At 35.2% G+C, this 24160-nt stretch overlaps 1 protein-coding gene across 8 annotated transcripts in view; it reads left to right on the forward strand.

Moving 5' to 3' along the window:
- The window catches only part of LOC141507115 (OX-2 membrane glycoprotein-like), a 74985-nt gene that overhangs the window by 21487 nt on the left and 29338 nt on the right, over positions 1-24160 (forward strand). For 4 of the 8 annotated variants that reach the window (XR_012474077.1, XM_074214502.1, XM_074214503.1 and 1 more), the window contains 3 exons: positions 278-556; positions 2212-2319; positions 8739-8788. Coding sequence is in view for 7 of the 8 variants with exons in the window: in XM_074214502.1 (XP_074070603.1) it covers positions 278-556; positions 2212-2319; positions 8739-8746 (395 nt within the window). In the remaining variant the exon portion in view is untranslated. Of the gene's footprint in view, positions 1-277; positions 557-2211; positions 2320-8738; positions 8789-10058; positions 24157-24160 lie in introns of those variants that run through there. The other 4 variants (XM_074214506.1, XM_074214505.1, XM_074214504.1 and 1 more) reach the window with 3 other exon arrangements.

Here is a 24160-nt window from a genome sequence, read left to right on the forward strand (position 1 = left end):
GGAGTGGAAAGAAGGGAGAGAATTTGGAATTCAAGGTTTTGGAAGTGAATGTTTAAACTTTTTTGCCTGTAATTAGAGGAAAAATTAAATAAAATAAAAAACAACCAAAAAGCATTTATATACTTTGAGAAATACAAAGTACTATTATTATTTGTTTCCTATTTACTCATATATTCCAGGAGTTATTTCTTATACTTATTTTTTAACCACTTAAAGTACTCTTTTCACAGATGCTGAATTCATTTTGATGAAAGCGTATTATTGGTTTTTGTCTCAGTAAAGCCTGCAGTATTTCTGGACTATCAAATCTCTGAAGGTCACCTGAATGTCACCTGCGCTGCCACTGCACGGCCATCCCCTGTGATCTCATGGAGAGTTGGGCCAGAGGTGCAAAATAGCACCAAGAGCACCAGTCATCCAAATGGTACCACAACAGTCACTAGCATCCTCATCTTCAAAGATGCTAAGAACCAATGGGGGAAAGAGATATTCTGTACCGTGAAGCACATGGAGTCTGAAGAGACATACAGCGTCATCCCAATCAAAGATGGCACAGGTAAAGATATTCATACTGGTGTTTGTGTGACACATAACGAGTTAGTATCATTTGTCTCTTTCTCCCTTCTAGAAAAATAGAAAATGGATCCCAGAGATAGGTAACAAGATAAGGGAACTTGGGAGGATACTTTGCAGATACTTTAGTCTTATAGAAGTCTTAGGTCTGATACTACCAGCAGCCAGTTGATCTCATTGTTCAGTCATTTCAGTCATGTCTCACTCTTTGTGACTTCATTTGGAATCTTCTTGGTAAAGATACTGGAGTAGTTCCCTATTTCTTTTCTAGTTCATTATTTAGATGCAACTGCAAATGGGCTGGGATGACTTGCCCAGAAACATATAGGAAATAAGTGTATGAGTCTGAATTTGAACTCAGATCTTTCTGATTTCAGACCCAACACTCTGATCTCAGAATCTTCTAGCAGCCTAAAAAAGACACACAATTTTTTGTAACATTCTCTTGAGGGGAGGTATGATGGGCATTTACAAGTATATACAAATTATATGTAAAATAAATGCAAAGTAATTTGAAAGGGGAGTCACTAGCAGCTGGTTGATCATGAAAACACAATAGTATTTGAACTGAACACTGAAGAAAATTTGGGATTCTATGAGGGAAGGAAGATTTTTCTCTGACCCAGTCTCCCGATTGTAGCCTTCCCATATACTTTTCTTCTGAGCTGATGCTAGGAGTTTTCAAGGTGGACCTTTATTTTGACCTGTTTTACTCCCCTGTGAGTGAATGGCTGGGCCAAACAGACCATGTATTGGGGGCACATCATTAATGACATACCTTGAAGGGAGACGTTGACCTCCCTCCAGAGAAAATAGCATAGAATCTTGACTCCAGGTTCTCTTCCAAAACCAAACACTGCCTAGAATTGCTCAAAGGGGAGGGAGAATTAACCAAAAGCCAAGTTTCAGAATGACCCTTTAAACTATTTCCCCTACAGTGACTTCTGCTCTTTCTTGGTTCCTGGGAAGTCTCTAGGACTAAAATGTAGAATTTTTAGCTTTCAGAACTGAACCCCAAGATCATCAGCTCAGAGCTCCCTGATTTGTTTCAAATGTGGAGCCTCCATTCATTTATAGGTGTTCATGGGACTAGGGAGGATTGTCCTTCCAGCTCCATTTTACAGACAAGGAAACAGGCTTAGAGTGGATAAGTGATTTGTCCAAGGTCACATAGCAAGTAACAGAGGCATGATGCAAGCCATTTGTGAGTGACCTTGACATGCTGGAATGGAGTGGAGTCTCTGAGAGTCATTTACTTGGAAATGGCCAAGTAGGGGAAATTTTGTCATAATTCATTCAAGGGCAAAACAGAACATTGAACTGAGCAGTGTAGAGTAAGCACTTCAGTCACCCCAGTCAGATAGTGCATCATGTAAGATCATGAAAAAACATCTTCACACACCAGAGTTCTAGAGTTATATTTTGTACTCAAGAAATTTAAATTTGAAATAGAATTAGACATCAAAATGTATATACGTTTAAGTGGAAACCAATTTTGAGTTAGAGGACAAAGTACATGGTAAGAAAATGTTATCAGTAAAATTAAAACATATCATGCGTACCTTTCTCCATGTTTTATTTGAACACCCGACTCTTGTTTATTTTTTTCTCCCTACTACCCTCCCTCATCCTCTACAGGCTATAATTTTTCAGTGCCCACATTTGTGGGTGTTCTTGTGCCTGTGGTGATCCTGCTGACCTTGATTTTTATCTTACTCTACTGGAAATATCGGCGCCGAGGTAGAGGTGAGTTGGGGGGGGGGGGATGCAGAAAAGGGAAGAGTGAAAAAAAAGTAGAACCGAGTTTTTTTGTTTTTTGTTTTTAGTTTTTGCAAGGCAAATGGGGTTAAGTGGCTTGCCCAAGGCCACACAGCTAGGTAATTATTAAGTGTCTGAGGCTGGATTTGAACTCAGGTACTCCTGACTCCGGGGCCAGTGCTCTATCCACTGTGTCACCTAGCTGCCCCTGAGTTGTTTTCTAAAGTTATTAAAGGAACATACTATTAGATATTCAATAGATGACAAAGTTATATTTTATCTATTCAATTCAGTGTGTATTAGTGAGACTTCTGGATTATATGACCAACCAGATAGAAGATTAGACATTTGCTCCAGTCCTCACAACCTTTCAAAATTGCCCCAAATAAGAAATATATTCATGGGAAGCAAAATTAAGGGTCTCCACAGGCCAAGACAATAAGAAATTATATAAGAAGAAATGTGATAAGCTAACAGCAGAGCAAGCTAACCTCTAGCACTGTCTTTCCTCCCACCATCCCCATGCTCTGGCATGGTGACACAACCAGAGTCATAGGCTTGCCTTCTGGGATCCATTCAGTAATCAGTCACCTTGCTACTGACACAGTTTCTATCATCATGCCTTTTCCCTGCAGTCATCCTCATCCTAGTCTAGTCCCCATTCTGTAGAAACAATCAGCATAACTCAATACTTCCTTTCGTTTACTGAAGCATAAAAGTTGACTGTCTACCTAAATCAAAGAATAGATTTTAGAATAGACAGCAAATGAAAAGCATGAGAAAGTGCAGAGATGATGGGAAATAATTTTTAGGGAAAATGCTGAAAATGAAAAAAACTAACAAAATATTTAAAAGGAGCAGAAATAAGATTTTAATTAACTACCTAAAAGACAAAAAAAGGGGAAGAATTAGATAGCTAGATAAAAGGAAAGGAAAGAACTAATGCAGCAATCAAAATTGCAAAACTATGAAGAGTTTCAAATGGGAGAATATGAGGCTTGAAGGTGAAGGGAACAGAAGCTGTGGGAATAAGGTTACCTTAAGTAAATAGATTATGCACCTGTCAGCAAATGAGGAAAGAGTGCTGGCACCAACATCAGACAATGTGTATCTATACATTATTATCTATGTGCCTACAGTGGGAGACAACATAATTTAATAGAGAAAGCCCTGCATGGGGAGTCAGGAGACCTGGGATTGAATTATGCCTTTGTATTTCTAACCTGTGTGACTGTGAACAAGTTTCTTAACCTCTCTGGGCCTCAGTAAAATGATGATAATGATTTAAATGACCCACTGTGGTCTCTCTTTGCTCTAAAATCTAATATCCTGTGATCTTAAGTTATAACTTACTAGTGGATCTCAGTTTCCTCAACTATAAAATAGGAAGAAGGATTAAATGGTGTTAAACTTTAAATCCTCTGTTGAACTCTAAACCTGACTTTCTCCTCCCACTAAACACCAGGCAAACACATATGCACTTGACCTTGATGACCTAGAAGTCCTTTTTACTCAATTTCTCAGACCAAGACTGCTTGGCAAATGTTCTGCTATCTGCAGCCTTGCCTTATTTTACCATTTCCATGGAGGCTGCTATTGACATTAACTTTTAAATGGTGCATTCAAGAGCCTGCACCATCCCTGAAATGGAATTGTTTTAAAGTGTCTTTTTTCTAGTATTGTGATTTCCATTAAAAATGAAGAACTTCAAAGGGAATTAGATGCTTTATGTAGAGTCTGTCATGCAAGTTCTGATTTTTTTTAGGGGAATTGATGTTTAAACAGAGAAACCGGAGACTGTACCATAATATTGTGGAAAGGCATTGAACAGGAGAGTCAATATAATTGTTTTTGTGATCTTGGGCAAATGACTTTCCTTCTTTGGAGAATCCTATTTTCCTCCTCTTCAAAATAAAGTGTTTTTTTTTCCTGGAATAAGACTAATGTGGACATTTGTTTTGTTTGTCTATACGTATTTGAAATGGGTTTTATTTTTCTTGTCTTCTCAATAAATGGGGGGGAGGAGAAAAAAGAGAGGGCAGACTTGGAACTGAACAAAAAAAAATTATTCTCTCTCCACCTGTTCCTTTTTCTCTAATCAGGCTTTTGAGATAGAAGAGCAGATGTTGGCCAGTTATTGTAGTTGTATCTGACACTTTGTGATCCCCATTTGGAGTTTTCTTGACAAAAATACTGCAGATATGTGTCATTTCCTTCTCCAGCTTTTTTTTTTTTTAGTATTTGTTACTTTATTGTCTCTGGCAATTTCAGCAAAATATAGTTTCCTTTTTTAAAAAATTAGGTGTATTTCTGCTTTGGTTTTGTCTGAAATCGTGATTGTTACAATTGCTTTTTTCTACTTCCTGAAAACATAAAAGATATTGTTCTATGAAAACATGATTTTTTGTGTCCCATAAACAACATATTGTTGGAGAATCCAGTCAACTATCCTCTTCCATTTTATGAGTTCATCTCATCTAAATTCACATTTATAATTGGTATCTCCCTCCAAACTTATTTTTCCTTTCTCTCAATCTCCCTATAACTAATACATTAATCTGCCCTCTATCTTATTTCACTATTTTCCTTCTCCACTTTCCCTCATGTTTCCTTGTTGTGTGAAACTATTTTCTATATCCATTTGTCTTCTTTCATCCTTTGACCAGTTCAGTCGAGAACGAAGTTCAAATGTCATCTGCTCCTTACCAATCCTTTCCTTTTTTGTATATTTCTAATTGTGCACCCGAAATGGGATAATTTTCATCTTTACTCACTTCTACCATACTTGGTGCATTCCTCTTCCCTTCCCTTTTTTCTTTTAATATCCTCAGAATATACAAACTTTTCCTAGATTCTCTAATAAGGTTCCCTTTAGGAATCCTGCTGATAAAATTCTTTTTTATACATTAATAAAATATTCTTGTTTAAGAGTAAACAAAATACCCCCTCTCCCAAAAAAATATAGACTTGCTTGAGTGATAAAGTAAAGGGGGAGAGAAAAAATTAAAATTGCAATTAAAAAAATAATAGTAATAATTGTAGGTATGGCCAGGTGGTGCAATGGACAGAGCACCAGCCCTGGAGCCAGGAGCACCTGAGCCCATATCCAGCTCCATACACCCAACAATCACCCAGCTATGTGACATACAAGCCACCCCCACCCCACTGCCCTGCAAAAACCAAAAGAAAAAAGAAAAAAAAAGACCCAAAATAAAATAAAATAGTAATAATAGTAGGGGAAGATGAGGCAAATAGGGTTAAGTGATTTGCCCAAGGTCATAGATATTTATCTGAGGCCCGATTTGAATCCTTTCAAATTTTAAGATACCAAATGTCCAAGTTCTTGGGACTGGAGGGAAGATAGCCAACCAGAACCAGTCTCTTAGTCTCCCAGCATTCTTAGGAGATCTGCACATCTCTTCCCTATTGTCTTTCCTTGTCCCTTGCCCTGGCACTTGCCCCAGAGGTAAAATATCCTACTTCTAGTGGAGGGTGGAGGAGATAAAGTAAAAGGTGTTGTAGAGCAGGAAAGAGGGCAGAGGACTGGAAGTCACAGGGTATCCCTGGGTTTGAATCCTGGTTCTTCTCTTCACCACCTGCAGGACCTTGGACAAATGATTTAACCCCTTTTGCCCTTAACTTTTCTTATCTGTAAAATGAAGGGTTCAGATTAGTTGAGCCTTAAGATTCCTTCTCAATCTAAAAATCATTGATTTTACAAAGAAATGTCTGTGAATGAATGAAAAAATAGGGGGGAAAGATAGGACTTGATGGCTGTGTGTTCAGAGGATCTAAGTTCAAATTCTGACTCTTGTTACTATGTGACCATGGACAGTTTTAAGATGGAATGCAAAACTGAGCCTCTGAGATCCATTCCAACTCTAAAAATCTGTGCTTCTACAAATAAATGGCTTCAGGGTACACTATAAAGGGAAAAATAGTGAAGAGATGTGAAGAATGTTATGTTTTTTCTTGTGCTTCCTTATTGTAAAGATTTTGATTTCTCTACAACTTCCATAATGGACCTGACTCTTTTTATTTTAATTTATTTTTATTAAAGATATTATTTGAGTTTTACAATTTTGCCCTCAATCTTGCTCAGACCTGACTCTTACTACCTGTGAGTTCTTGGGCTAACCCTTTAACCACCGCATGCCTCAGTGTCCACTTCTGTCAGATGAGGAGTTGATTTTGATGGTCTTGTGTCTCTTTCAACTGTAAGTGAGCCAGGCTCTAACTGTGACTAAGAAAAGGAAAAGAGAGTCAAGGAGATCCTAGGATTTTTAGCCTGTGTGACTGGAAAATTAGTAGTTAATTAAAAGAAATGAGGGAGTCAGGAAATGGAAATTGATTTGCCTGGGCAGGGAGTGGAAAGGATGACTTTTGTTTAAAATACTGAGTTGGGGCAGCTAAGTGGAACAGTGGAAAGAGCACTGGCCCTAGAGTCAGGAGTACTTGAGTTCAAATTCATCCTCAGACACTTAATAATTACCTAGTTGTGTGGCCTTGGGCAAGTCACTTAATCCCATTTGCCTTGCAAAAACCTAAAAAAAATACATTGAGTTAATCACAATTAAAACATTTAATGCACACTTGAAAATGAGGGGACCAGAGCTGAGGTCCTTAAACATTTTTGTGTCACAGACCCTTTTGACATCTTGTCAAAGGCTATGGACCCCTCCTAAGTATCATGTTTTAAATGCATAAAATAATATGCATAAGATTACAAAGAAAAAATTTTTTTATCAAAATAGTTAATTTTTTCAAAAAAGCATCTGATAGAATTAGGGAGTGAGCTTACACATTAGAAAGAGCTTTTTGTATAATTTTCATTACATCACTCCTCTAGATTTGCTTCCTCATTTATGAAATGAGGGGTTAGAGTAGATAAGCTCCAAGGTTTCTTCTGGTTCTACATCTGTTACATTCTATTATAGATTAATGTGCATAAAGGTTAATTTTTAACTATTCAATATTAGGAAAGCAGAAGACACTGATATAATCTAATGAGTCAAATGTACTTTTTGAATTGTAAAGAATTTTAAAGATTTTGGTTTGTCCACAGACTTTTTAAAATTGTAAAATTCTAACTCACTTTGCTAAGGGGCAGCTTGTTATTTTCCCTGCTTATCTCATTAAAATCTTCTATGAGAAAAACAAAAGTTTGCCACATTTTTTCAGAAACATTTTTGATATTTTTGCTGTTAGACAATATAACTGAGGCAGAATTTCCCTAGGGATTTTTATAGTACTATATTGTAACATTTTATTTAAAATGATCAATTTTAGTTACTTAACCTCACTAAGACTACACACCACTGAAAAAATGTCCTCCGCAGAAATCCTACTAGGTCATGTGCTTCTGGGAAAGAATAAAGAGGAGCTTCACATGGGAAAGTCAGATGATGTGTTTTTTTCTTCCCTGATTGATGGCTCCTTTTCATTTATTCATTTATTTGGTTTACATTTTGTATGTATTGATCTTGGAGTCACAAAACTAGAGTCCAAATACTGGCTCTTTTACTTATTGCCCTTGTCCGTCAAAGTCATGTTTCTGGGCCTTTCTAGGCCTCAGTTTCTTTATATAAAACAAACTTGATGTAGAGTCCTTTCTTCTTCAATTTTTGAAGATAATTTGCAATATCTATATATCTATATCTCTATATACATACATATATATATACATATATACATATATATGTGTGTGTATATATATATATATACATATATATATATATATATATATATACATATATATGTGTGTGTATATATATATATATACATATATATATATATATATATATATGAATTTGATAGAATATCCTGTAAATTTTTTAAGACCAATCTCTATTTTTGGTAGTTTCTTTACAGGAGTTCAGTTTCCTCTCATAAGATTATATTAAGATCTCTATTCATGGGGGGCAGCTAGGTGGTACAGTGGATAGAGCACCGGTCCTGGAGTAAGGAGTACCTGAGTTCAAATCCAACCTCAGACACTTAATAATTACCTAGCTGTGTGGCCTTGGACAAGCCACTTCACCCCATTTGCCTTACAAAAACCTAAAAACAATATCTCTATTCATGCTTTATTAAGGTGGCCATTCTGATAGTAATATGGTCAATAAATATAATTTATGTTTTTGTAGCTCAGCCTCTCTTTCATTTGAATTCTCAAATTTGTAGGCCTACAACTACGTTTAATAGCTTCTGATAATTCTGTTGATTCTTCTGCTTTGCCTATGTTTCATTTTTAATTTTGATTCTCCTTCTTATTAGTCAGATTGGCTAAAAACTATAAAAATTTTAGACTCTAAGAATCAGCATTTAATTCTATTAGTCCTGTAGTATTTTTAGTTTTTGATTTAATTATTTCTCCTCCAGATTTCCTCTTTTATGCTTATTTCTAGGGATATGATTTTTCCATTGAGGACTGTTTTCGATATACCCAGAAATTAAGGTATGTTGCTTTATGATTATTATTGCATTTCATATAGCTATTAATTTTTATGTTTTTAACTCATTATTTAGATTGTCATTATTAAATTTCTATGTTGGCATACATCTTTCCTTATGTACTCTATACTGATTACTATTTTCATTTCATTTTGCTCTGTAAAACTTGTTAATACTTAAGCTTTCTTACATTTAGTTGCAACTTTTCTATGAATTAATATATGGTATATATTTGTAATGTGTTATATGGTATTGAAGAATCTGTACTAGAGATATTTGTATCTGGTAAAGTTAGGGAGTGAAATTACAAAATAGAAGGGTCTGTATATAATGTTCACTAAAGTCATTTTACTTCATTCACCATGCATATATATATATATATATATATATATTAGTATATGCATATTTACATGTATTTTTGTTCCTGGTCAAAAGATATACATCTTTTGGCTCTAATAATTCATTCAGATCTCTATTTTTCTTTTTTCTTTTTCTGTTAGATTTGTCTAGTTTTGAGGGAATAAAAGTAAAGTCTATGTTGTTATCTATGTCTTTTTTTAATTCAAGTGAATTTCTCTTTATTAATAGAGTTGCTGTCATTTAATGATACATATGTAATATCATTACTGATTCATTACAATGGCTTATTTAAGCATAATGCAAAGTAATTGTGAACTTTTAATTTGCTTATCTTACAACATAACTGGAATTTTTGGTTTTTTGGATTCATTTGTTCAACATTTTAACTTTATCCCTCCTGTTCTTTCTTTTCATTTTCCCTCTTATTTTCCTTTTCAGTTAAGTGAATATTTCAAAATCTCCTTGTCTTTCTTCACTTTGATTTCTTATGTTTGTTAATTTTTCTTTAGCTTTTTCCTAGTGTTTTGCTTTGTTCTCTTCAGTTTTTCTCTTCTGTTAAAATGAAAACAAAAGAAATGAAAACATGAAAGGCTAATCAAGCACTTAAAATATACAGAAAAGGACAGATAGACTAGAAAGAATCCCAAAGAAAAATATTTTGACAGTTACATGTTGAATTTATTATATATGTAAAAAGAAAAATAATCTCTACTAATAGAGTTTCCCAATTTCACGTGTAGTCTTCTTTTTCAGTTCTATATGTATGAAAATTCCATTTTATTCTTTTATTTAAATGGTAAGCAAATTTAACAAAGCAACAAATAACTTAATCACTTAAGTAGTATAAGTATTCTCATGCATGTTGTGAAGAAAATTAAATGCCCAGAAATGACTCAGAAAAGATTTTTGTACAGTGCTGAATTCGAGTTTACAGTGATCCAGTATGCAAACGTGAATGGAAATAGTGTCACTGAATGTCAGTTTGGCCATTCTCCAATTGAAAAAACAATCCAAATCTGGATATGGGAAGAAGAAACTCTCTTGCAAACACCCCGGCAGAAGAAGGCCATGAGAAGCAAGTCAGCCAAATGCCCTGAGTTAGAAAGGAAGTTGAAGAGATGGACTGAAGAGTAAAGGACCAGTAGAATTCCTGTGTCCACAAAAACGGTTCAGCAGGAGGCCACAAGAATTGCTGAAGAACAAGAAGTGACTGATTTCTTTTTTTTAATTAATTTTTATTAAAGATATTATTTGAGTTTTACAATTTTCCCCCCCTATCTTGCTTCCCTCCCCCCACCCCCCCCTACAGAAAGTACTCTGTCAGTCTTTACTTTGTTTCCATGTTGTACCTTGATCCAAAATGGGTGTGATGAGAGAGAAATCATATCCTTAAAGAACAGAAGTCTAAGAGATGACAAGATCAGACAATAAGATATCTGTTTTTTTCTAAATTAAAGGGAATAGTCCTTGAACTTTGTTCAAACTCCACAGCTCCTGATCTGGATACAGCTGGAACTCTCCTTTGCAGACAGCCCAATCTTGTTCCTGATTTTTGCACTGATGGAATGACCCAGTCCTTCAAGGTTGAACATCACTCCCATGTTGCTGTTAGGGTATACAGAGTATTCTGGTTCTGCTCATCTCACTCAGCATCAGTTCATGCAAATCCCTCCAGGCTTCCCTGAATTCCCATCTCTCCTGGTTTCTAATAGAACAATAGTGTTCTATGACATACATATACCACAGTTTGCTAAGCCATTCCCCAATTGAAGAACATTTACTTGATTTCCAATTCTTTGCCACCACAAACAGGGCTGCTATAAATATTTTTGTACAAGTAATGTTTTTACCCTTTCTCATCATCTCTTCAGGGTATAGACCCAGTAGTGGTATTGCTGGGTCAAAGAGTATGCACATTTTTGTTGCCCTTTGGGCATAGTTCCAAATAGCTCTCCAGAAGGGTTGGATGAGTTCACAGCTCCAACAACAGTGTAATAGTGTCCCAGATTTCCCACAACCTTTCCAACAATGATCATTATCCTTTCTGGTCATATTGCCCAATCTGAGCGGTGTGATGTGGTACCTCAGAGAAGCTTTAATTTGCATTTCTCTAATAATTAATGCTTTAGAGCATTTTTTCATATGGCTATGGATTGCTTTGATCTCCTCATCTGTAAATTGCCTTTGCATATCCTTTGACCATTTGTCAATTGGGGAATGGATTTTTGTTTTAAAAATATTACTCAGCTCTCTGCATACTTTAGAAATGAGTCCTTTGTCAGAATCATTAGTTGTAAAGATTTTTTCCCAGTTTAATACATTTCTTTTGATCTTGGTTACATTGGTTTTATCTGTGCAAAAGCCTTTTAATTTAATGTAATCTAAATCATCTAATTGGTTTTTGGTGATGTTCTCCAACTCTTTCTTAGTCGTAAACCGTTCCCCTTTCCATAGACCTGACAGGTAAAATGGTCCTTGATCTTCTAATTTGCTTATAGTATTGTTTTTTATGTCTATGTCCTGTAATCATTTGGATCTTATCTTGGTAAAGGGTGTGAGGTGTTGGTCTAATCTAAGTTTCTTCCATACTAACTTCCAATTATCCCAGCAGTTTTTATCAAAGAGGGAGTTTTTATCCCAATGGCTGGACTCTCTGGGTTTATCAAATAGCAGATTATGATAATCCTCTCCTGCTTTTACAACTAGTCTATTCCACTGGTCCACCACTCTATTTCTTAGCCAATACCGAACAGTTTTGATGACTGATGCTTTATAATATAATTTTAGATCAGGTAGGGCTAAGCCACCTTCTTTTACACTTTTTTTCATTAAGCTCCTGTCAATTCTTGACCTTTTATTTCTCCATATGAATTTACTTACAATTTTTTCTAACTCATTAAAGTAATTTTTTGAAATTTTGATTGGTAGGGCATTAAACAGTTTAGCTTTGGTAGAATTGTCATTTTTAGTATATTAGCTCTATCTATCCATGAGCGGTTGATATTTGCCCAGTTTTTTAAATCTGATTTAATTTGTGTGAGAAGTGTTTTATAATTGTTTTCAAAAAGATTCTAAGTCTGTCTTGGCAACTAGACTCCCAAGTATTTTACACTATCTGAGGTTACTTTGAATGGGATTTCTCTTTCTAGCTCTTCCTGCTGTATCTTGTTAGACATATAAAGAAAAGTTGAGGATTTATGAGGGATTATTTTGTAACCTGAAACTTTGCTAAAATTGCTAGTTGTTTCCAGTAGTTTTTTGGATGATTTCTTGGGATTCTCTAGGTTTTTCATCATGGCATCTGCAAAGAGTGAGAGTTTTGTCTCTTCCTTCCCAATTCTAATTCTTTCAATTTCTTTTTCTTCTCTAATTGCTGATGCTAACATTTCTAATACAATATTGAATAGTAGTGGTGATAATGGGCACCCTTGTTTCACTCCTGATCTTATTGGGAATGCCTCTAGCCTCTCCCCATTGAATATAATGCTTGTTAATGGTTTCAGATAGATACTGCTAATTATTTTAAGGAACAGTCCATTTATTCCTACACTCTCTAGTGTTTTTAATAGGAATGGATGCTGTATTTTGTCAAAAGCTTTTTCAGCATCTATTGATATGATCATATGATTTCTGATGGGTTTGTTGTTGATATAATTGAGTGTACTAACAGTTTTCCTAATATTGAACCATCCCTGCCTTCCTGGAATAAATCCTACTTGATCAGATTGTATTATCCTAGTGATCACTTGTTGTAATCATTTTGCTGAAGTGACTGATTTCAAAGGACATTACTGGTGCTTCTGGTTCATGAAACACAGTGATCTAAGCAGGCATCCATCACCAGACTTGCTAAGGGAGAGTTGTGTTCAACTGCAGGCTAAACCACAGGCAGGAGAGCATGCAGAGCTGCTCCTGAGATGGTGATTTGTCATCAAACACAAATAAGGAGTTTATGATGAATAAATTATGTAATACATTTTTTTCAAATTTCAGGCCCCGAATTTAAGGTGCATCTTACACTTTGGGGAATGCGGTAGTGTGTCACTGGAGTTAAATGAGCAGTGGAGTGCTCTTGGAGTATCACTTAGGGGCAGTTAGATGGCACAGTGAATAGAGGACCAGTCCTGGATTAAGGAAGACCTGAGTTCAAATGTGGTCTCAGACATTTGATAATAATTGTGTGACCTTGGGCAAGTCACTTAACCCCATTACCTTTAAAAAAAGAAAAGAAAAAAGGAATATCACTTAGATACCTTAGTTTGACATGCAATGAAATTTGAGGCAGGAAGACCGATTAGAATGCTACTGAAATCAACCAAGTAACAGATGATAAAAAGCCTGCATTAGAATTGTGCCAAAGAGGGAGTTTTCTTACTCAAGAGAATCAATATTATGAATTGAGTCCCAAGCATATTTCACTTTCACAGTTTATGTTCCTCTCAAACTGAACTATCCAGTGGTTCAAAAAAAAATTGTTTTTCTCTGAATGTACCAAATAGCAAATAAAATTTGTTTCAAGTACATTTTCATAAGCATAGTAGAATGAAGGAAATGAGCATTGATTCTTGTTATATCCTAATTTATCCCATCTTTAATTTCTCTGTGAACCTCTTGGAATTTAAATTTCTGAAGTTCTGGATTTGAACTCCCTTTTCAGACCATTTTCAAGGTTATCACCTGTATAAATTTTGTGCCTTACACTTGGATATATCCACTTTTAGGAAAGTTATGCTGGATAGAATTAACACCTAATGATGGAAATGATCATATCTCAAACTGTACAATCTAATCACACACTGTCCTCCCCATTATCACTCGCCACATTGGCTGCTATCCTCTCAGAGCTCATGCTTAGTTCATTGCTTTCTGGATCTCAACAGTTCCAGAATGTTAACTTAAAAGGCAAAATACTTTGACAAAGACTGTTTCCCAGTATTCCAACTTTCCACAGATTTATCATATCATGAAGTCTCCTCTCACAGGCTCTCTACATCTTTTCTCAAGGGAATCCTTTTTAGTGAGATCCTTTCCCAGAAGTGTATTGGAAAATATTTAACAACTAGCTCTGGGGGAGGGGGTGGTAGTTTGTATGTCCTTTGTATACTTTTAAGTTTAACTTGTATTAACATTTTCTTTTTCACTTTTTTAAGTCAATGCAATAAACAAAACAATAAATAAAACCATGATTTGTAGTTTTTGCCAATTTCCAAACTTCAACTCATCACACTGAAAACTTTTTTTTCAAGTAATGATTTTTTTTTAATGAGGAAGTGATGGGTCCTATGGCAAGTGAATAGAGACAGGTTATTTTGAAGTGAAAAGGCCTTCATCTTTTAAAATTTGGGGGGGCTGATTTATTTCTTTTCATCCATATGTACCTGTATATTTTCATGTCACAAAATTTCCCTTCAACCTCCCTTCTCATCCCCCCTCCCCTCAGCAGGGAACAGTCAATTTAGCATTTTACATACATGTTTGATAAACATTTTACAAATTAGTAATTTCTGGCAGGAGGAATTAGGATTAAGGCAAAGAAACACATGAGAAATAATTTTTATAAAGCGTTTATCTGATTCGGGAGAGTTGTTGTTGTTGTTGTTATTGTTGTTGTGTGTTTTGTTTTTCTTCCTCTGGAAAGGGATAGCATTGTCCATAGCCAGTCAAATACAATTGTACTAGCTCTCTGGATTGCTGAGAAGAGTTGCTTCCATCAAGATAGTTGATCTCACAATATTGTTGTAGATATGTACATTGTTCTCTTGGTTCTCCTCCCTTCGCTCAGCATCCTATAAGTCATTCCATGCTTCTCTAGAGTCTGACCATTTATGGTTTCTTATGGAACAACAGTATTCCATAGTGTTCATGTGCCATAACTTGTTTAGCCATTCCCCAATTGATGGGCATCTCCTCAATTTCCAATACTTTGCCATTACAAAAAGAGCTGCTATGAATATTTTGGAACATGTAAGACTTTTTAAAAATTTTTATAATTTCTTCTGGATATAGACCTAGAATTGCAATTACTAGATCAAAGGGTACGGACATTTTTATTGCTCTTTGGGCATAGTTCCATATTGCTCTCCAAAAAGATTAGATCAGTAATGCATCAATGTCACAATCAATCCTCCCACAACCTCTCCAACATTGATCATTTTCCCTTTTTTTTCCATCTTGTCCAATCTGATAGGTGTAAAGTGATACCTCATAGCTATTTTAATTTGCATTTCTCTAATGAATAATGATTGGAGTATTGTTCATATGATTAAATATAGCTTTAATTTCTCTATTTGAAAACTACTCATATCTTTTGACCATTTATCAATTGGGAAATGACTTGTGACCTTATAAATTTGTGGCAATTCTCTATATATTTTAGAAATGAGACCTTTATCAGAATTCCTAGTTGTGAAGATTGTTTCCTAACTTTCTGCTTTCTTTCTAATTTTGGCCACATTTGATTTTATTAGTGCACAACCTTTTTAATTTAATATAATCAAAGTCATACATTTTGAAGTTCATAATGTGCTCTAGTTCTTGGTTAGTCATAAATTTATCCCCTTTCCATAGTTTAGATAAATAGAGTATTTCTTGCTCTGTTAATTTATCTATGGTATCAGTCTTTATGTCTAAATCCTGTACCCATTTTGACCTTATTTTGTTATAGGGTGTGAGATGTGTATCTATGCCTAGTTTTTGCCCTACTATTTCCAGGTTCCAAACAAGTTTTGTCAAATAGTGAGTTCTTATCCCAGAGGCTAACATCTTTGGGTTTGTCAAATAGTAGATTGCTGCTGCCATTTACTGCAGTTTCTTTTGAACCCATCCTAATCCACTGATCTATTATTCCATTTCTTAACCAGTACCAGGCAGTTTCAATGACTGCTGCTTTATAGTATAGTTTTAGATCTGGTAGAGTTAGATCACCTTTCTATACATTTTTTTTCATCATTTCCCTTGCTATTCTTGCCCTTTTCTTGCTCCAGATGAATTTTATTGTTTTTCCTACCTTGGTAAAGTAACTATTTAGCAGTATGATTGTTATGGCACTGAATAAGTGATTTAATTTGGGTAGAATTGTTGTTTTTATTATATTAGCTCTACCTAACCATGAATAGTTGATATTTTTTCCAATTGTTTGGATCTGACTCTATTTGGGTGAGGAGTGCTTTATAATTGTGCTTATACAGTTTCTCAGTTTGTCTTGGGAGGTAGATTCCCAAGTATTTAATATTGCTTAGTTATTTTAATTGGAATTTCTCTTTCTATCTCTTGCTCTAGGACTTTGTTGTTCACATATATAGAAATGTTGATGTTTGTATGGGTTTATTTTACATCCTGCTATTTTGCTGAATTTGTTAATTGCTTCAAGGAGTTTTTTTAGATGATTTTCCTGGGTTCTCTAGGTATACCATCATATCATTTGCACAGAATGAAAGTTTTGCTTCCTCATTGTGAATTTTGATTCCTTCAATTTATTTTTTTCTTTTATTGCTATTGCTAGCATTTCTAATACTATATTGTATAGTTATGGTGATAATGGGCATCCATGTTTTACCCCTGAATTTATTGGAAATATTCCCAGTTTATTCCCCATTACATATAAGATTTGTTTTTGGTTTTAGATAGATACTATTTATTATTTCAAGGAAAACATTTATTCCTAAACTTTCTAGTATTTCTTTTTTTTTAAATTTTTATTAAAGATATTATTTGAGTTTTACAATTTTCCCCCAATCTTGCTTCCCTCCCCCCACCCCCACCCCACAGATAGCACTCTGTCAGTCTTTACTTTCCATGTTGGGCCTTGATCCAAATTGAGTGTGATGAGAGAGAAATCATATCCTTAAAGAGAACAGAATTCTCAGAGGTAACCAGATCAAACAATAACACATCTGGGTTTTGTTTTTTTTCCCCCCCAAATTAAAGGGAATAGTCCTTGTACTTAGTTCAAACTCCACAGCTCCTTATCTGGATACAGATGGTACTCTCCTTTGCAAACAGCCAAAAATTGTTCACAATTGTTGCGCTGATGGAATGAGCAAGTCCTTCAAGGTTGAACATCACTCCCATGTTGCTGTTAGTGTGTACAGATTTTTCCTGGTTCTGCTCATCTCACTCAGCATCAGTTCAAGCAATTCCCTCCAGGTTTCCCTGAAATCCCGTCCCTCCTGGTTTCTAATAGAACAATAGTGTTCCATGACATACATATACCACAGTTTGCTAAACCTTTCCCCAATTGAAGGACATTTACTGGATTTCCAATTCTTTGCCACCACAAACAGGGCTGCTATAAATATTTTTGTACAAGTAATGTGTTTACCCTTTTTCCTCATCTCTTCAGGGTATAGACCCAGTAGTGGTATTGCTGGGTCAAAGGGTATGCTCATGTTTGTTGCCCTTTGGGCATAGTTCCAAATAGCTCTCCAGAAGGGTTGGATGAGTTCACAGCTCCACCAACAGTGTAATAGTGTCCCAGATTTCCCACATCCCTTCCAATAATGATCATTATCCTTCCTGGTCATACTGGCCAATCTGAGAGGTGAGGTGGTACCTCAGTGTACCTTTAATTTGCATTTCTCTAATAATTAATGATTTAGTGCATTTTTTCATATGGCTATGGATTGCTTTGATCTCCTCATCTGTAAATTGCCTCTGCATATCCTTTGACCATTTGTCAATTGGGGAATGGCTTTTTGTTTTAAAAATATGACTCAGTTCTCTGTATATTTTAGAAATGAGTCCTTTGTCAGAATCATTAGTTGTAAAGATTGTTGCCCAATTTACTACTTTTCTTTTGATCTTGATTACATTGGTTTTATCTGTGCAAAACCTTTTTAATTTAATGTAATCTAAATCATCTAATTGGTTTTTAGTGATGTTCTCCAACTCATCCTTAGTCATAAACCGTTCCCCTTTCCATAGATCTGACAGGTAGACTAGTCCTTGATCTCCCAATTTGCTTATAGAATTGTTTTTTATGTCTATGTCCTGTAACCATTTGGATCTTATCTTGGTAAAGGCTGTGAGGTGTTGGTCTAATTGAGGTTTCTTCCATCCTAACTTTCAATTATCCCAGCAGTTTTTATCAAAGAGGGAGTTTTTATCCTGGTGGCCTGACTCTGGGTTTATCAAACAGCAGATTACTATAATCCTCTCCTGCTTTTTACACCTAGCCTATTACACTGGTCTACCACTCTATTTCTTAGCCAGTACCAAACAGTTTTGATGACTGATGCTTTATAATATAATTTTAGATTGGGTAGCACTAAGCCACCTTCGTTTGCATTTTTTCTCCTTAAGCTCCTGTCAATTCTTGACTTTTTATTTCTCCATATGATTTTACTTACAATTTTTTCTAACTCATTAAAGTAATTTTTTGGAATTTTGATTGTTAGGGCACTAAACAGATAGTTTAGTTTTGGTTGAATTGTCATTTTTATTATATTAACTCTCCCTTTCCATGAGCAATTGATATTTGCCTAGTTATTTAAATCTAATTTAATTTATGTGAGAAGTGTTTTATAATTGTTTTCAAAAAGATTCTAAGTCTGTCTTGGCAACTAGACTCCCAAGTATTTTACACTGTTTGAGGTTACTTTGAATGGGATTTCTCTTTCTAGCTCTTCCTGCTGTTTCTTGCTAGTCATATATAGGAAAGTTGAGAATTTATGGGGATTTATTTTATAACCTGGAACTTTGCTAAAATTGTTAATTGTTTCCAGTAGTTTTTTAGATGATTTCTTGGGATTCTCTAGGTAGACCATCATGTCATCTGCGAATAGTGAGAGTTTTATCTCTTCCTTCCCAATTCTAATTCCTTTAATTTCTTTTTCTTCTCTAATTGCTGATGTTAACATTGCTAATACTGTATTGAATAGTAGTGGTGATAATGGGCACCCTTGTTTCACCCCTGATCCTTTCTAGTATTTCTAATAGAAAAGGATGTTGTATTTTATCAAAGGTTTTTTCCAGCATATATTGAGAGAATCATAAGATTTTTGTTGGTTTTTCCTATTGATATGGTTAATTATGTTGAGTATTTTCCCATTATTGAACTATCCCTGGCTGCCTGGTATAAATCGGACCTTATCATAGTGTATTATCCTGGTAATAACTTGCATCAATATTCATTAGGGAGATTGGTCTATAATTTTATTTGTCAGTTTTGGTTTTTCCTGGTTTAGGTATCAGCATAATGTTGATATCTTAAAAGGAGTTTGGTAGAATAGGAATTAATTGTTCCTTAAATGCTTGGTATAATTCACCTGTAAATCAATCTGGACCTGGAGACTTTTTCTTAGGGAGTTTATTGATAGTTTCTTCAATTTCTTTTTCTGAAATGGGGTTATTTAAGTAATTTATTTCCCCTTCTGTTAATCTGGGCAGTTTGTATTTTTGTAAATATTCACCCATTTCACTCAAGTTATCTAATTTATTGGCACACAATTTGGCAAAGAAGCTTTGAATTATTTCTTCAGTATCCTCCTTGTTGGTGCTTAGTTCACCCTTTTCATTTTGGATACTGGTAATTTGTTTATCTTCTTTCTTTTTTAAAAAAATCAGATTAACCAAAGGTTTGTCTCTTTTATTGACTTTTTCATAAAATCATCTCTTAGTTTTATTTATGAGATCAATGGTTTTCTTGCTTTAAGTTTTATTAATCTCTCCTTTGTCTTCAGAATTTCTAATTTGTTGTGTAATTGGGGATCTTTAATTTGCTCTTTTTCTAGCTTTTTAAGTTGCATACCCAATTCATTAATCTCCTCTTTCTCTATTTCATTCATACAGGCATTTAGAGATATAAAGTTCCATCTCAAAACTGCCTTGCCTGCATCCCATAAATTTTGGCATAATGTCTCATCATGAGTTTCTTGAATATAATTATTGATTATTTCTATTATTTACTGTTTGATCCACCCATTATTTTAGATAAAGTTATTTAATTTCCAATTATTTCTTGGTTTACCTTTCCCTGACCCTTTATTATATGTAATTTTTATTGGATCATGGTCTGAGAAGTGTATATTAATTATTTTTACCTTTCTGCATTTGATTATGCTTTTTGTGCCCTACCTAGTACATGGTCAGTTTTGGTGTAGGGGCCATGTAGTACTGAGAAAAAGGTATATACTTTTCTATTCCCATTAAGTTTTCTGCAGAGTTCTATCATGTCTAAGTTTGTTAAGATTTCATTCACCTTCTTAACTTCTTTCTCATTTATTTTATTCTTGGATTTATCTAGTTCTGAGAGAGGGAGATTGCAGTCACCCCTTCTCAAAGTTTTACTGTCTATGTCTCCTTGTGATTCACTCAGCTTTTCCTTTAGGCATTTGGATGCCTTACCAATAGGTGCATACATGTTTAGTAATGATATAGCTTCATTACCAGTGGTACCTTTTAAGAAAATGTAGTTTCCTTCCTTTACCCTTTTAATGAGATTGCTTTTTGCATTTACTTTATTTGAGAATAGAATCACTACCCCAGATTTCTTTTTCCTTCTGCAGAAACTTAATATATTTTGCTCCAACCTTTTACCTTTACCCTGTATGTATCTCTCTGCTTCAAATGTATTTCTTATAAACAACATATTGTAGGATTCTGGTTTTTAATCCATTCTGCTACCCATTTCCATTTTATGGGAAAGTTCATCCCATTCACATTTACAGTTAAGATTACTAATTCTGTATTTCCCTCCATGCTCTCTTTCTCCATTTATATTTTTCTCTTTCCTTTTCTCTTATTCTTTCTCATCAGAATTTTACTACCTTTCCCCTTTGATTTTTAATGTAATTTTCAGTTTATTTTCACTTATACCTCCCCTTCCCTTTTATTAATCCCTTCTTCCCTTATCTTTCCCTTTCCCAGCCCCACCTTCCTGTAGATTGTTAGATTTTTAAAACCAAGTGGGAATGTATCTCATTCCCTCACTGAGCTAAATCTTTTGAATAGAATTTACTCAGCATTCACATTCTCCCTTCTTTTCCTCTAAAATTATAAATCTTTGTGCCTCTTCCCTTGTTATTTATTGCTCTAATATTATTAATCAGGTATTATCAAACATAGTTTGATTATCTGATAGCTTGATGAGCTCATATCATTGTCAAGATATCATTACAGATTGTTTACTTGATTGCTTGATAAGCAGCATTGACCCAAATTGCATCAAATTATTATAATCATATATAATTATAATTTTACCTTACCCCCTTTTCAAGTATCTTTCAAGTATACACAATCCTCATGAGTCAAAATATCAGTCAAAGCCATATCATTTCTTGAACTACTTGTGCCCCTCCCCCAGGTCTTTACCTCCCCCCCCAAGGGTACTTAACACCTTTTAAGTGAAGCAAGGGCTGTTCTCTCTCCCACTTTACACCCACCACCACCACACCTGTCCTCCCCACCCAGGGTACTTAATTACCTGTTAAGTGAAACATTGGTTAAGTCAAACCCTGATCTAATTAACTGCAAGAATCTTGAAGATCTCTAAGTACTGAGAGGCTCTGGAGGTCTCACCTGAGAACTTTACAAATGATTGTAAATTATGGTTACATTGACTCAGGTCACGGTGTGATTAAAGGGGGTCAAAGGATAATGATACACTTAAGTTAACACCCTCTGCTTTTCTTCAGGGCCCTTTGTCTCAAACATAGTGATGTAATCTTGGAACTTTTCAATGGAGAGATAAGATTCAATTATACCCATATCCTTTAGGTTCATTCTCTACAATTATATTCTATCCTTTAATTATCCTAAGAGAAGTAAGGTTCAAAAAAACTAGAAGTCTTATATCTTCCCTTTTAGGGTTATATAGAATTTGATGTTCTTTACCAACATTGTTTTGTTTTTCTTTTGTTTTTTCCTCTCCCTTTTCATTTATCTTTTTTTTAATGGAACTCTCAAATTGTGTATTTGGTGATTGAATTCTCTGTTCCATTCTGGTCTTTGTGTCAGGAAATTCTGGAAGTCCTCTGTTTCATTGAACATACATCCTTTCCCCTGCCTGTATATGCTGAATTTTGCAGGGTAGTACATTTTGGGTTGCAATCCCAGGTCCCTTACTTTCCAAAATATGCTATTCCAGGTCTTCCAATCCTTCAATATTAAGGGTGATAGATTCTGTGTGAGTCTGATTGTGTTTCCTTTATATTTGAATTGCTTTCTTTATGCTGCTTGCAATAGTCTTTCCTTTATTTAAGAGTTCTGGAATTTGGCTATTAAAAGCATTAAAGCACTTGGAGTTTTTATCCTGGGGGTCTCTTTCTGGAGGGGTCCAGGGGATTCTTTTAGTGATTATAGTATTATCTTGTTCTAGTAGATTTGGAAAGTTTTCCCTCATAATTTCCTGCACGATACTTTCCAGGTTTTTTCCTTGATCCACGCTTTCTGGTAGTCCAGTGAATCATAGCTTGTTTTTCCTGAATCTATTTTCCAGGTCATTCATTTTCCCTAAAAGGTACTTTACATTTTCTTCAATTTTTTCAGTCTTTTTATTTTGTTTCATGGAATCTTGTAGTCATATAGATTCATTTGTTTTTATTTGTTCAGTTCTAATTTTTAAGGTTTTATTTTCTTCAATTAACTTCTGTGTTTCCTTTTCCAGTTGGTTATTTTTACTTTTTTCTTCAGACATGGCATTGCTGTCATCTTTGTCTGTAATTTTCTATAGGGAGTTCATCTTTGCTGTTTTAGTTCTGCTCCTGAGGTATAGGGAATATAGATCCAAGTTTTTTTTGTTTTTGTTTTGTTTTTCCTGGGGATGGGGCCTGATTCCTGGCTTTTTATTGGCCAAGATGTTGCCTATGCAATCCAGCCTTTGAAGAGGTTTTTTTCCCTCCATTATGTCCAGGTTCTGACTTAACAGTGGTTTGTTCCCAGCCCAGTCCTGTCTTTTACCCCAATGTAAAAGGATTCAGACTTTGGTTGAGGTTGGAGTCCTCCTGGCTGCCTTGCTATCTAGCTGCCAGGACCTCTGCTGTTGTTAAGCTGGAGGGACCTGGATTGTACTGTGGCTAAAAGCCTCCAGCTGGCTTTCCCATTCTCCCATATCCTGGACTTTACTTCCCCTTTTCCCTCCAAGAGACAGACTTTCACTGAAGCTCCTCCATGATGTCTATAGTTTAAAACTTCTTTGAATCTTCTCTTTTTCTTGGTAAGATCTGTAGCATGAATGTCAGAGTAGAAGCTTCATGTATCTTTGTAGGGGAAAGCTCTGGGAGCTTGTTAGCTTTCTGCTGCCATCTTGGCTCCATCCCGGATATGCACTTTGAAAACTTAATTAGTTCTTGAGCCAGTTCAGGTTGGCTCCAACAAAAACCTGCCTTTCTTCGTTTTATACCAAGAAGCTCTTTTTAGAGCTTCTTTTAGATTATTTTAGAACCCACTAAATTAAATATACTTTTTCTTCCTTTCTCATTCTTCTGCACTTCCTTTTCTTTCCAAGACACTACTGAGTCTTTGTTCCTTCCCTGTGGACTTGGTAAGTGTACATCATCCATTCCCATCTGTTCTTCTCCCTTATTTTCATTTGTGTACCTTGCAACTCTACAGTTCTTTCCTACACCATTCATCTGTAGGTGCTTTCTCAGTCATCAATGGAGTGATCAGGGCTATGGGCTTGTTCCCATGTTTTTTAGCATGATGTTTTCAGGGATGTTGTCAGATGACTTGAACAAGGATGAAAATGACATGAAGGTCAGCTACTACAAGGAGGTCCACTACAGACAGTAAATCATTTAGCTTGAAAAGGCTACAAGACAAGACTAAAATGGAGGGAGAGTAGATATGCTACTTTTTGTTGACAGATTTGGATACTCAACATAGTCTCTGAGGCTGAGATACAGCAGAGTATGGAATGGGTCTCTTTCACTTGTGCTAATTTTGACTAGATAATTAGTAACAAGAAAACAGGTTTTTCCATGAACCAGCATCATATCATCCATATGTGGAACCATACAGCAGATGGACAAATTCTTAATGCTGTGGATAAATTCATTTTTCTTGGTATATTCTTTCC

Source organism: Macrotis lagotis, chromosome 1 (genome assembly GCF_037893015.1).
Source record: "Macrotis lagotis isolate mMagLag1 chromosome 1, bilby.v1.9.chrom.fasta, whole genome shotgun sequence".
NCBI classification, from domain to species: Eukaryota; Metazoa; Chordata; class Mammalia; order Peramelemorphia; family Peramelidae; genus Macrotis; species Macrotis lagotis.